This window comes from Phyllopteryx taeniolatus, chromosome 6 (assembly GCF_024500385.1).
Source record: "Phyllopteryx taeniolatus isolate TA_2022b chromosome 6, UOR_Ptae_1.2, whole genome shotgun sequence".
NCBI classification, from domain to species: domain Eukaryota; kingdom Metazoa; phylum Chordata; class Actinopteri; order Syngnathiformes; family Syngnathidae; genus Phyllopteryx; species Phyllopteryx taeniolatus.
This window is the reverse complement of record NC_084507.1, coordinates 15,353,848-15,367,360: the sequence shown is the minus strand read 5'-3', so window position 1 is coordinate 15,367,360 and position 13,513 is coordinate 15,353,848. Positions and strand designations below refer to the sequence as shown.

The 13,513-nt window shown below is 41.5% G+C and overlaps 2 protein-coding genes across 4 annotated transcripts in view; both read left to right on the top strand.

Annotated features, from left to right (window-relative positions):
• Positions 1–651: 651 nt before the first annotated feature.
• Positions 652–7,321, top strand: LOC133480142 (oocyte zinc finger protein XlCOF6). Of its 2 annotated transcripts, XM_061777834.1 has the most exons (3): positions 652–1,159; positions 1,226–1,388; positions 4,308–7,321. In XM_061777834.1, exons 1-3 carry the CDS (start codon positions 986–988, stop codon positions 5,687–5,689), a joined length of 1,719 nt encoding a protein of 572 aa, XP_061633818.1. In that variant the 5' UTR covers positions 652–985; the 3' UTR covers positions 5,690–7,321. The 2 variants fall into 2 exon arrangements, with proteins under 2 accessions (XP_061633818.1, XP_061633817.1); XM_061777833.1 differs by having other exon boundaries at positions 652–1,388.
• Positions 7,322–7,416: 95 nt separating this feature from the next.
• erfl1 (Ets2 repressor factor like 1) overlaps positions 7,417–13,513 on the top strand; it is a 178,356-nt gene continuing 172,259 nt past the window's right edge. The window contains exons 1-3 of one of the 2 annotated variants that reach the window (XR_009789152.1): positions 7,418–7,683; positions 8,431–8,510; positions 10,844–11,929. The gene's annotated coding sequence lies outside the window, so the exon portion shown is untranslated. Of the gene's footprint in view, positions 7,684–8,430; positions 8,511–10,843; positions 11,930–13,513 lie in introns of those variants that run through there. The other variant, XM_061777658.1, reaches the window with a different exon arrangement.

Here is a 13,513-nt window from a genome sequence, read left to right as displayed (position 1 = left end):
CCCGTCGGTGTGAATGTGAGTGCGAATGGTTGTTTGTTTGTATGTGCCCTGCGATTGGCTGGCAACCACTTCGGGGTGTACCCCGCCTCCTGCCCGAAAATAGCTGGGATAGGCTCCAGCACTCCCGCGACCCTCGTGAGGATAAGCAGAATGGAAAATGAATGAATTAATATTCTATACTGCATATTACTATAATGCACCCTTGAGAAACCATTAACTCGTTTGTTTTATTCAAATTGTAAAATATTTTTTTTTAAATGTAACTTTCTTTTTAGAATTCAAAATAGGTTCGCGGAAATGTTATATAGTATTTATTATTAAATGTTCAAATGTCCGCCTCTCGCCCGTAGAAAGCTGGGATAGGCTCCAGCACGCCCGCGACCCAAGTGAGGATAAGCAGTAAAGAAAATGGATGGATATTGATTATGTACTGTATTATATTGTTATTATTATGTTACATAAATATTTGTATTACCGTGTATAATGGAATATCCAACACTATTATTATCAATTGCTAATATTTATTATTAGAACGTAATCATAAATGGGTTGAAAGGGACGTGGTCTTCCTCGGGGAGCTTTAAATATGGACGCCCCCCCCCCCCCCCCCCCCCCACGCGCTGATTGGCCACGTCATCCGGAAGTACTCCCTTCTCATCCCCTTATATGTTATTAAACTCACGAATGAAGCAGGTCAGTAAACACGGGGCGGGCGGGGATGGTACTTCTTAATATTATTAAAACAGCAGCTTTAAAGACAGCTATATAATATTAACATACGTATAGCGACCGAAGCCAGGATATGTGACGGCACGACGGTGGTTCACTCAGTCTCGCGACCGCAGGCAGGTTAATGCGGTTAGCCACGATGCTAACGCCATTACGCTAGCCTTGGGCGGCTCAATCACAGCGTTGTTGTTGTCGCCAGCGTAGCTTCACTATCGTCGCCGTTATTGTTCGCGCATATTCCTCGGAGGAGAACAAGATGAAGGTGGAATTTGTGGAGTCGCTGAATCGGGCGACGGTGGACGACGTCGTGGTCATGTTCAAAAGTGAGGATGAAGCGGGGTCACGTGACGGCACGGAGGACGGTTGCACGGACGGGCAGATGCTCGACATCCGAATCAAGGAGGAGCCGCGCTTCCCCCAGATCAGCGAGGTCCGTTGTGGCGTCCCGTTAAGCTATTTGGAAGAGACGCCAGATGGTGACCGTCCTTTCAAACAGGAGTCCGACTTGGACCTCCAGGCGGGATGCGAGTACGAGGTGGCTGTCAAGCTGGAGGACGTCATCAAAGAAGAAGAAGAAGAAGAAGACGACGACGACAGACAGGACGAGGACTCACAAGATGGAGACCAGGTGGAGGATGACGGAGAGGAGGACAGCACAGGTAAGAGATCCAAAAAAAGAAGTCTGTCCATTTTGTGTAATGATTGCTGGTGCACCCTATGAGTTTTGGGCACGTGACTTGGTAAACTCTGGACGGATCGCCAGTCAATCACAGGCCACTTATGGACAAACAACGAATTCTCCATCCGTTGTCAATAGCGCTTGTTTTCATTACGGTTGCGGGTGAGCTGGACACTATCCCAGCTGACTTTGAGCGAGGTGTCACAATTAATCGATTAATCGACAACTACTTGATCATCAAATTAGCATTAAATCAATAGCAATTTTGATAATCAATCAATCGTATAGAGCCATTGTTTAACTTAAAATAGTCAAAATCCTCCGATTTAAGCCTCTCAACAGTAAATATTTTCTGATTTTTGTAGTCCTTCATGAAAGCATTCTGATTATCTTTTGTTTAATCAAAATGAAACATTTAAAAACTTCTGCTTTTACTTTGGATAAAAGATCAACATTTTCCCCAATTTTCTGACGTTATAGACCGAAACAGTAACTGAATCATCATCAATTCATTTAAAAAAAATAATAGTCAGTTTAATCTATTATGAAAATAATTTTTTTTGCGGCTGTAGTGTGAGAAACCTGTAATTGTCATCATTGATGTAGTTGAAGCAGCTTCTGAAGTAGGCTTTACACGATCAGGATTTTTGGGGCCGATCAGCGAGTAAAAAAAAAAAAAACTGATAACAGATCACCAAGCTGGAGCAATGCGTCTATTTAAATGACTTGTTAATTTACTGTATATAGTTGTGTTATGTATACTGAGTATCTAAAAGTATTCATTCTCTAGTCCAGTGATTCCCAACCAGTGTGGTGTGGCACATTAGTCTGCCATGAACAATCTTGCAAAATATCTTGCAATTTTGAGTCTCCAATTCATGCATGTTTTTGGGATGCTGGAGGAAACCGGAGTGCCCGGAGAAAACCCACGCAGGAGAACATGCAAACTCCACACAGGCGGGGCCGGGGATTGAACCTGGGTCCTCAGAACTGTGAGGCTGACTCTCTAACAAGTCATCCACCGTGCCGCCTCTATCTATCTATCCATCCATCCATTTTCTGAGCCGCTTCTCCTCACTAGGGTCGCGGGCATGCTGGAGCCTATCCCAGCTGTCATCGGGCAGGAGGTGGGGTACACCCTGAACTGGTTGCCAGCCAATCGCAGGGCACATACAAACAAACAACCATTCGCACTCACAGTCACGCCTACGGGCAATTTAGAGTCTCCAATTCATGCATGTTTTTGGGATGTGGGAGGAAACCGGAGTGCCCGGAGAAAACCCACACAGGCACGGGGAGAACATGCAAACTCCACACAGGCGGGGCCGGGGATTGAACCCGGATCCTCAGAACTGTGAGGCTGTCGCTCTAACCAGTCGGCCACCGTGCCGCCAAATTGTATCTAATTCCTGAAAAAAATATAAATTTTTACAAGAAATAATGTATCTGTTCCTCAATTTATGCCAGTGAGGCATCGCAACAGACAGAACAAATCAAGAAGAAGAATCACCTTTTATTGTCATGAACATGCATGCATGCACACAAAATTTGTTCTCTGCATTTAACCCATCACAGTGAACACATACTCATGTTAGTGGAACACACTGGAGCAGGGGGCAGCTGAAGCGCCTGGGGAGCATTTCGGGGTATCAGTGTCTTGCGCAATAGTCACATCGCAGGGTCAGCAGCCCTATTTCGCGCTTTAGAATGAAGCTACTGCAGGCAGGCACGTCACAGCTGCGTGAGTGCACAAGGTATGGTCAGGGACACTGCGTAAATGTGAGTGAAAGTGTTCCATGATTTTTTTTTGGGGGGGGGGGGGGGGGGCTTACCTCTATGCTCAATTCCTCCACTCCTGCCGGTGCCACAGGTCAGTTGACCAGCTGTTCCTGGCGGTACCGAAGTTGAAGCGTGAGCTCAGAGGGGATATATATATTTTTTCTGTTGTTTGTCCCAACTCTATGGAATGACCTTCTTGTGTGCTTCAGACAAGCCCCCTCACTATCTATTAAAAAGAAAGAGAGAGGGGGGGTGGGTGGATGGGGAGAGAAATCATCTTAAAACACATTTTAATCCCATGTCTTTTCAACTCAGCATGAGACTGCACTTGCCCAGTGTTTTTAGCTTTTAGTGTTTGATAATTGTTTTATGTCTGACGTTTGATTATTATTCATGTACAGCACTTTGTTTTCAGCTGTTTTTTGTTTTAAGTGCTCTGTTAATAAATAATTGGGAAAAAAAACAAGCATTCACACACACGTTCACATCTTTGGACAATTTTGAGTTTAAAAGACCCTGCAAAGTGGGTTCATTTCTGAATACATTATACGTTTGACAATAATTGCTGGAAATGTGCTGTTTTGGGCATGGCTAAAACTACACTCTGTTATGTACTTTGAAGTCCGGCATTAGTCGTTTCTCCGCCACTATTTAAGAACTTGAGCGCCTTCATTCGCATCAGCAGTTTTCCGACATAATTGCAACGTGGTTTTCTAAATGGCTATGCCTACACCCTGAAAATGAAACGTGATTGGTTAATCAGGATCCAGTCATTAACTGGCAGTGCTGAAATCATCCAAATTCAGCATATTTATTGGTTTAGAGACGCAAATGTCTTCCCCATGAGGGAAGCCTCTGGGTCCGCTGCTGTGTCCAACAAACCAACAGAACGGGTGACTGATGTAATATTTGTGCAACACGACAAATCAATAATGAAATTGATTCCCAACATTTTTAATTATCAATTTTATCTATTTGTTGTTGCAGCCCTAATTTGCCAGATCCTTTTGCCTGTGAGTGAGACATTCTAACCACTAACTCACCATTTTGCCCATCACCGATATAAATTACATTATTTTTAATATACCGCTCTCTTTCCCCATTCTGTCTTTCCTTTCAGAGTTGTTGTCCGAGTTCTTCCCCTGTCCTCACTGTGATGTCTCCTTCACAAACCTGGACTTCCTGGAGAAGCATGTCAAGTGGGTCCACCAGAAGGAGTACCTCGCCGAGCTCAAGAAATGTCTCTCTGACCGTGACCAAAGCCTCATCCCGGAGCACACCTGCACCACCTGCGGTAGCACCTTCAGTTCTAAAGTCTACCTGCGGGTCCACGTCAAAGAGGCCCACCCTTCCGCCCCACCTCGCCGTCTCCACCCTTGCCCGACATGTGCGCGTAGCTTCCAGTACTTGAAGAATCTGAAGAACCACTGTCAGCGCTGGCACGACATGTCGGTGGTCATCAGAGGTGGGCATCTGTGCTGCATGCATTGCGGGAAGAGCTTCAAGGCCACCTGGGGACAGGGGCCCCACCTGTGCAATGCGCCGAACACCGAATGCGAGGAGAAGCCCATTTGTCTGGATGTGGGTGTTGAGTGTAGCGTGTGTGGCAAGAAGTTGCGCACGCCCCAGAGTCTAGAGGACCACATGCGCACCCACACAGGCGACCGGCCGTTCGTGTGCAAGGACTGCGGCCGGCGGTTTGTGGAGCGAAGCAGCTGGCGCCAACATGCCCTGATCCATACGGGCGAGAAGCCGCACAAGTGTCAAGTGTGCGGGAAGGCCTTCCAGAGGGGACACCAGCTCAAATGCCACCTCACCACACACTCGGCCAAGAAAGAGTTCTCCTGCAGCCAATGCGGGAAAGAGTTTGGACTCAAAGCGAGCTTGAATCTCCACCTGAGGACGCACTCCAACGAAAAGCCTTTTCACTGCGTGGTTTGTGCCAAGAGATTCAACACCCGCAAGAACCTGCGCGTGCACAGCAAGCTGCACAACGGCGACAAGACGCATCAGTGCAGCGACTGCGGCCTGAAGATCAGCGACTTGGGCGCACTCAAGATCCACCTGCGCACTCACACTGGCGAGAGGCCCTACCACTGCACCGTCTGCGGCAACAAGTTCATCCGTCTGGCGCACCTGCGCAACCACCAGCGCACACACACCGGCGAGCGGCCCTACAAGTGCGACCAGTGCGACAAGAGCTTTACGCAGTCAGGGGACCTGGTGAAGCACAAGCGGACGCACTCCGGGGAGAAGCCCTTCGAGTGCCCCGAATGTCACCGCCGCTACACGTCATCCGGTGACCTGGGCAAGCACCGCCGCACTCACACCAACCTGCGGCCGTACATTTGTCAGGAATGCGGCAAGAGCTTCCGCCTGTCGGGTCATTTGAAGACGCACATGCTCACGCACACCGGTGAGAAACCGTTCTCCTGCCCCAACTGTCTGCGCAGGTTCGCCCGTTCCCACCATCTCTCCGGACACGTGGCTAAGTGTCGCTAACTTGAAAAATGTGTACTTATCAAAATCTTTCAATGTGAAAACTACAGTGGAACCTCTGAACTGGGGTACAGTAGTCTGGACCGAGCACTGCTGCGAATAGCATAAAAACATTAGCATTAGTAGAGCACTTTAACAACCAAGTGCTGTACATAAACCATAAAAGACAATAATTTAAAAAACAAATGATTAGAGTAATAAAATGTAAAACTACTCACCCCTTGGAGATGCTTGATGACTGCGAAGTATTTTGTGGAGTGTTAGGAACTGTCATATACGTACCCGTAAAAAGAAGATAAGAAGCATAACTCAAGGCAGCTGACTACAGTGTACATTAGGTTCTTTTATGACTGATGTCAGTTTGGGCAGCTATCAAATATTTTAGTATTCGAGCAAAGATTTTCAATGACATGAATCAAAATGTAGCCACTTAACTCATTCACTGCCAGCCTTCCCAGTAACATGGATATTTGACTTTTAAAGCCGTCAATGGCAGTGAACGTGTTAAAGATCAGATGGTAGTACACTGGCCATATCTCACACAGTGCCTGAGCAAAACTACAAGCACCCTGTATGAAGTAATGTCATGGTGACAGGCATACTGTTGTCACCATCGTAAATAAACCAGCCACAAACTTGACCGTAGTCATAATTAAGAGAGTAGCCCTCCACAGGGCTAACATTCTGTGTTAGTAAGGTACGTTAATATTAGTCTCACTGATTTGCGCAACATTTAATTTACCATGTTTTGGGTCCTACACGGATTCATCCTGAGGCAATGGGTGTCTTGTTGAAACGATTAAACGTCACAGTGTTCGCCTTGAAATGCTTCCACTCTTTTGCCATTTTCTGTCATTTTTTTCTCTTGCATTTTCTTCTCTTCGTCGTCACCATGTTCCTGCTTCGTCAACCATCTCCTAGTTCCTAAGTCACGTAGCGCGTTGTGTCACATTAATGGCCGTGGGTCCCTTGAGCTTCACAATATATATATATATATATATATATATTTTTTTTTTTTTAAATTTATACTCAAGGTACTTGAAATACCCAATTACTCGTTGCTGCCCTAATGTCGAGTTATTGTGGCTTTTCACTGTGTTGTACTGAGCAGCCAGAACAGAAAGAGGCGTATGCACCACTGTTTGGCATTTTTCCATTTTCAGTTCTATGGTTAGTCACACTTTTTGTCCTCATTTCATTTGTGGCTGCACTCGCACAAAATTTTGAAGTAAGCCAAAGGACAAGGAAAACACTTGTGGAATTGAATCGGTTAGATGCTTACTAAGCTGAAGTCAACCTGCCAAGTTTTGTACAACTTTTTGGTGGAATCTTTACCACTTGGGAGGCCAGACATAAATCACCCACAAGGGAAATTTTACAAATTTGACTCGAGGTTCCACTGTATTTTTAAAAAAACGCAACATGGAAATTGATGCTCTTATTTGTTTTTTGTTTTGTTTTGTTTTTTTTAATAATTTGGTAGGTCTACAGTACTCTAAACTATTTATTTAACTATTTTTTAAATTACAATTATAGTACAAAGTGATGTGGTATACAATGTGATGTACATGTTTGATTCGTCTCTACTAACTCGTGCTGTTCTACTTGTAATAAATTATATGACCAGTGCATTAACACTGTGTGTGTGTGTGTGTGTGTGTGTGTGTGTGTGTGTGTGTGTAAATTTTAAAATTGATGGCCAATGAGCGTTACCCCACGGGGGACGACAATGAAAAGCTTCATCGTGTAATTTACCTCAAATGTGAGCGAAAATGCGCTCACTAATTTAGGTGTGTCCCTGTGGGGCGGGTACACTTCCCACCGCACTGTATGAGCAGTAGAAGTGCCACCTGCGGAAACAAGCTCGGCGCCGGGCACAAAAACAAACACACCTAAATTGAATTTGGGCGACCAGTACCGTGACGAGACCAGGGACCGGGGAAGCTAGCTGTTGTTATCCCACAGCACTACTAGTCCCCTTCTGTTAAGTAGCCTAAGTAAGTTACATTTCGTCAAATTCTAACTCATAAATGAATGTAAAAGTATGTTTTAACAACGCCTCAAACCCGCACGTAGCCTACACATATACAACATATTTTAGCCAACTTTTCATTCCTGAGGCTGTTGCTGGTGCTACTTGGAACTCAAGCGAACGTACTTTTATTTTTTTTTTATAACATGCAAGTATGAAATTGCAGATACTCATTTTCTTGTCAGCTAGTTTTAAGGAACGGGTACTTTTAACTAAATTTGAGGTACATGTAGTTTAGGCATAACATAGGTAGAAGATAATTGTCAACTTTAAAAAGGCTGTAAAGTGATTGCAGAGATTTGTTTCTAAATACGTTATACGTGTTTGACGATAATTGCTGAAAAGGTGCAAGACTGAACTATATATAGTGCTCAATTGTGGTGAATAGTGTTAAACTGTTTGTTTTTGGGGTTTGTGGTTCAAACTGGGCACAGTGAAGCACCTGAGTCCCTGGCATAAGTCTCACATCCCCCACTGTATAAAACTTGTGCAAAACTTGTGAATTTGAGCCATGCTGTTAGTGTTAGTGCTGTTTTAACTACAGAACATCGCCTCACAATTCAAGTAAAATTGAGTTTCAGATTATTTCAGTGGCTTGTGGATAGCTAGGGTTTGTGCATCCCAGTTATATGACACATTTAAACTTTCCCCCACTGTATTTCAGTTACATATTGGACTAACGTCCACGTCCTTTTTGACATTTGCTCTGCAGGTAGCTACATAATGGAAGCAAATGAAACCCCTTCCTGACACACCGGATCGTATTTCAGCGAATTTCATGAGCACTATGAGGTAAGATCGCACAAGATGTGGTCCACAGGTGCAGGTCACTTTTAAAAACCTTATTTGTAGAGCCCCATAGGAGTATTCCTTCCTTGCTCTGAGATTTTCACTTTATAAGATTACAACAATATCAACATGAGTCCGTTTATGTAAAAACTCAATTTACTAGGAAAGTAAAACTAAATCATTTGACTTAAAATTGGCACTTTTTGTATTAGCTCTGATTTGACGGCTTTTGTGGCTTTTGTGACGTGACATTTATTTATGCAAGCCCAGAGAGGTGAGCAGAAAGCATGCATTTCAAATGTATTGTAGTGTGCAGTTTGAGCCACCAGAGAGCTGTGTCTGCCTCCCTTTGAACATTTATTACTGCTTGGGGGGGGGTGGAAAAGCTATGGCAAAATTAATTAAGTTTTGGCCAAATTACATGTCATACAAAAACATTGGCCGGATGATATAATAAAACAAATCCCACTAAATCCTAGTTTATTGTCAACAACTTGTTTAATGTGGGTATACAGTATTGCTCACTAGTAGCCAGATTGGAGCCCTTTTCTTTTCCAAACATGAAGTTAATTAAATCCCTCTTGCTGGGATTATTGTGAGGACACAATTTAAATAAATTGTAGTCTTGTATTGTAATTTATTGTTTGATTTTGGTGCCAAATGCAGATGAAAATAATATCTTTAACAAATCTTAAATATTAAGATACATGATTTCTATTGAAGGTTTTAGTGCTGTTTGTCTATTCTCATTTAATCTGTTGGAGAATTTAGGCTTGTATGTTAAATGAGATTTGGTATTGTTTTTTTTGTTTTTTTTCTTCTAAACACTTTCTTTGAAGTGTATCGGGGGTTTAAGGTTACTAACCCTAACCCTGGGGGGGCTCAAGTACCGCCATACTCTGAATGCCGCCCATATCAGAAGAATACTGACTAAATTAAATAGAAAAGGGCTGTAATAAATAATACAGGTGAAAAAATTGTAACTGAAACTAACAATTTTAATAATCGATTAATCTGTCAGTTTTGTTTTTGATTAATCGATGAATCGATTTTCTTTTCTTTTTTTTTAATTCCCATCCCCTTATTTAAAAAGATGACATTATTTCAAATTGACAGTTCAGAAAATGCACAAACATGAATTCATTGTGATTCAATTACTGGTTTGGCGTTTAAGATGTCAGAAAATAGGCAAAAATGTTGATCATTGTTTTCCAAACTAAAATATGTTTGCAAATGTCTTATTTTGACTAAACAGAAAGATAATCATTCTGCTTTCATGGAGGACAAAATAAATCTGAGTATATTTACTGTCGAGAGGCTTTGGACAATTTTAAGTTAAACATTGTCTCTAAACAATTAATTTATCATCAAAATAGTTCACCATTAATTTGATATTCTATTAGTTGGAAATTAATCGATAAACATAAAAAGCAAATAAATAATAAAACAAATCATTTCTGTGTTACATAAACACAAAGAAATGTGAATAAATAAATAAAAAAACAAAAAAATATCTAATAATTCTGCACACACGATAAACACAGATGTTGTTGTAAACAAACTTAAATTTCTTATCAAAAAGAAAATTCTGACAAATTTAAACGGGTCCTGTAATAGATCATTTCAGATTTTATTTAATTTTTTTAAATTAATTGATTAATTAATTTTTTTGTTGTTGCAGAAAATGGTTTTCTTTCGGTTTCACAAGTAAAGGAAATACAGAGTTTGGAAATGCATGGTTTTTATTGGATAGCAACGATATGGAAACATCTGAAGATTGATTGGCACTTCAGTGCATTGAATTACCTTTGAAAGACCTCGTTTATTTCCCCAGCGTTTTCTCGTTATCTCCCGTTTTGATCGTAGTTGATACGTGCCTTCTCATTCATTTACATCACAGCAAAACACACTGACGTCCAACCTGTCACCGTCAATTCTGTGGCAATTGCTCTATTATTTTTATGTCCGCAATTACGAGGACTGAGCAGCGAGCGGGACGGACTCCCGCGCAGATAACAAAGATATATTTCGGAGTAAATAATATTGACTGTACCTTTGTTTAAAGCTGGAATCAATACTTTCTAAAGCGTGTCCATTTTTCATTTAGCCGCGTCATGGCCGCATGTGGGAGGGGCGGAGAGATGAATGGGTTGGAGCCTCTAATTTGCCCGGTTGCAGTTATCATAATTGTTGAACAAGCGCTGCTTTTAAAGATCGGGCTCGAGGAGAGGCAGGCCCCACAAAGAAAGCTAATAGATTTGGAAAATTGAGATGGATCACGCCGCTCACTACTGTCTTTTTTTTCCCTTCAATTTTTTTCTCCACCTTTACGACAGGACAAATATGTTCCTGGGATGAAGAGGTGTTTGTCTTTGAGAATGTACCCCGGTGAATAAAGGTGTCTCTGTTGTTTGTCTTGTGTTTGACACCTCAAAAACCTGCACTGAAGAAGCAAGTGGCAGTTCCCTTCTCGAGGCACCAGGGGGAAATGAATCACTGTGGAAGAAGACGCAAGCTTTGGAAAAGTTTGTTGAGCCATCTTTTAAAAGCAAAGGTCGCCTGTAGTCAACGTTGCAAAGAGAATTTTTTTTTTTTGCGGTATGAAGATGGTCGTGTATGCTACATTTTAGGAGGAAGAGCAAATTGTTTTAAAGAATATTTCATAAACACATTAATTCATTCATTTTTCATCAAGTACACCCACGCTTTGTTCTGTTTTTCTGTTGCATTGGAAAAGAAAGATAACTACAGTGTTCCTAGATCATCGCTACTTGCAGATTCACCTCCTCACAAATTGTCTTTTGGAACCCATTCTAAGTTATTTGTTGCCAAATTTACACAGGCCAAATCCCTGTTTAATATAAAAGTATTGTTTTGGCATAATCTTGTGGTATCTTGGTGCCAAGGAACTATGTGTTGAAGTGAGGGCAGGCACTTCATTTAGACAAGCCATTGCCCTGTCTAATATAAAAGTATTGCTTTGGCACCATCTTGTGGCATCTTGGTGGCAATAAACGAATGAAGTGAAGTGAGGGGAGGAGCTTCTTGAAACAGGCAACAGATGGCAGAGAAAACCACATCCGCCTATCATGCCATGTGTCACGATTAGAGATACAAAGTAAATTAAGTATGAGCTCACTCACAAACTAATTAAACTTGTAAATTAAGGAACCACTGTACTTAGCACTGCAACAACACAGACATGGTAATGTACAAAGTAAGGCTGCAACTAACAATTATTTTAGTAATCAAGCTGTCATTTATTTTTTCGATTAATTGATAAATCAGATTTTTTTTAAATGTATTTTAAATTTCCATCCTTTCTTCAAAAACAGGACATTATTTCAAATTGATAGTGCAGAAAATGCACAAACACAAATTGATGACGATTTAGTTACCAGTTTGGTCATTAACATGGCAGAAAATAGGCAAAAATGTTGTTTTCTTGAGTAAAAGCAAATGTTTGCAAATGTTGTCTTATTTTGATAAAACGTGTCACAAATTGTGATTTTTGTGCAAAAGGTGGACCCAAGCGCAGTGAAGAAGAGAGGCAGGCAGGAGTTCAGGATTTACTCAAATAAGATTTAGTTTCAAAAAGGCAAACACTAAATTAAACCAAGTCCAAAAATCTGATTTCAAAGTATTAAACGTAGAAGAAAAAATACAACTGAGAGAAAGCAGGGAAATGAATACAAACAAATTGACAACGAAGCACACCTGGTCTAGACACAAGTGGCTGGAGGAAGCTGATTGGTAGACACAAGGGACTGAGCTGATGAGAACAGGTGGGAAATAAAGCCTAATAAGCAAGAAAAGACATGAACATGGGGCAAAAGAAAATAAGATGTAACATGCAATGAAACTAAATATAATTTTAAACAACAAAAACAGACCATGACAACAGGAGGATTTGGACAGTTGTAAGTGAAACTAGGTCTCTAAATGATTAATCGATTCTCAGAAATCATTTTTGATAAATTTTATAATCGATTAGTTATCGAGTAATTGTTGCACCTCTAGTACAAAGTGGTCCTACTTATTTGTTGGTATTCCACAGCACCAGCTAATGTACTGAAGCTTATGTCGCAGGCAGATTAGAACAGGTCAATACACCATACTGATGTGTGAAAGCAAAAAATGTGATCGAGCTTCAAGATTTGAGGCTTGATCAACAATCAGATTTGAACAACGCCGTAATGGATTTCTCTGATAACAGACACTTAACAAGTTGTCCTCTCAGCTTGTAACGATGTAGGGCAGCAAGGTTTAATCGAAAAACTTGAATTCAGTTAAAAAAAAGGTCTGGCAAAGTCTCTGTGCGACGCTTTGCAGGGATAATTTAATAATAACCGTTACTGCATTATTGAAAAAATAGTAAAACCAACACGTAATAAGCACGTACACTCAAAGTCAGATACTACAGTCGAATAGGAGGATGGCGACTCCAAGTGGACAAAAATACCTGCACCTCACATGCAAAATGTAATTGTGTTTAATAACGACCCTAGTGAGGATAAGCGGTACAGAAAATGGATGGCTGGATGGAATGTAATATCAATTTGAATGCGATTAATTGAAGGGATAATCGGTAGAATACTCGATTACAAAATTTTTTTCACTATTCAACATGTATCCACAAGGCTCATCCAAGCCCGACATTGATATTTTACATTTAAAATCGCCATAATTCAAAGGTTAATTGATGGTTTAACCTCTGGCGTTTGACCTGTATGCATAAAATCTGACTTGTCAATCTGGCCAAGCAGACTCACAAGCTTGTCTCAACACTTGGTTGATTTAAATAAGGTAACCGTGGTCGGTGTTTTTCTTTACCATCTTTGCTCATTCAGGAGATACTTGTTAAAAACATGACTTTTTACAGTACATCCTCAGTGTTCGAGGCACTCCACATTTCCAGGTTACGAATGCCACGGAACTAACTACTTTGCGCAGCAGCGTGCAAACGGCACACTTGGTTCCTGCCGTACTTTGTGTTGTTTTATACT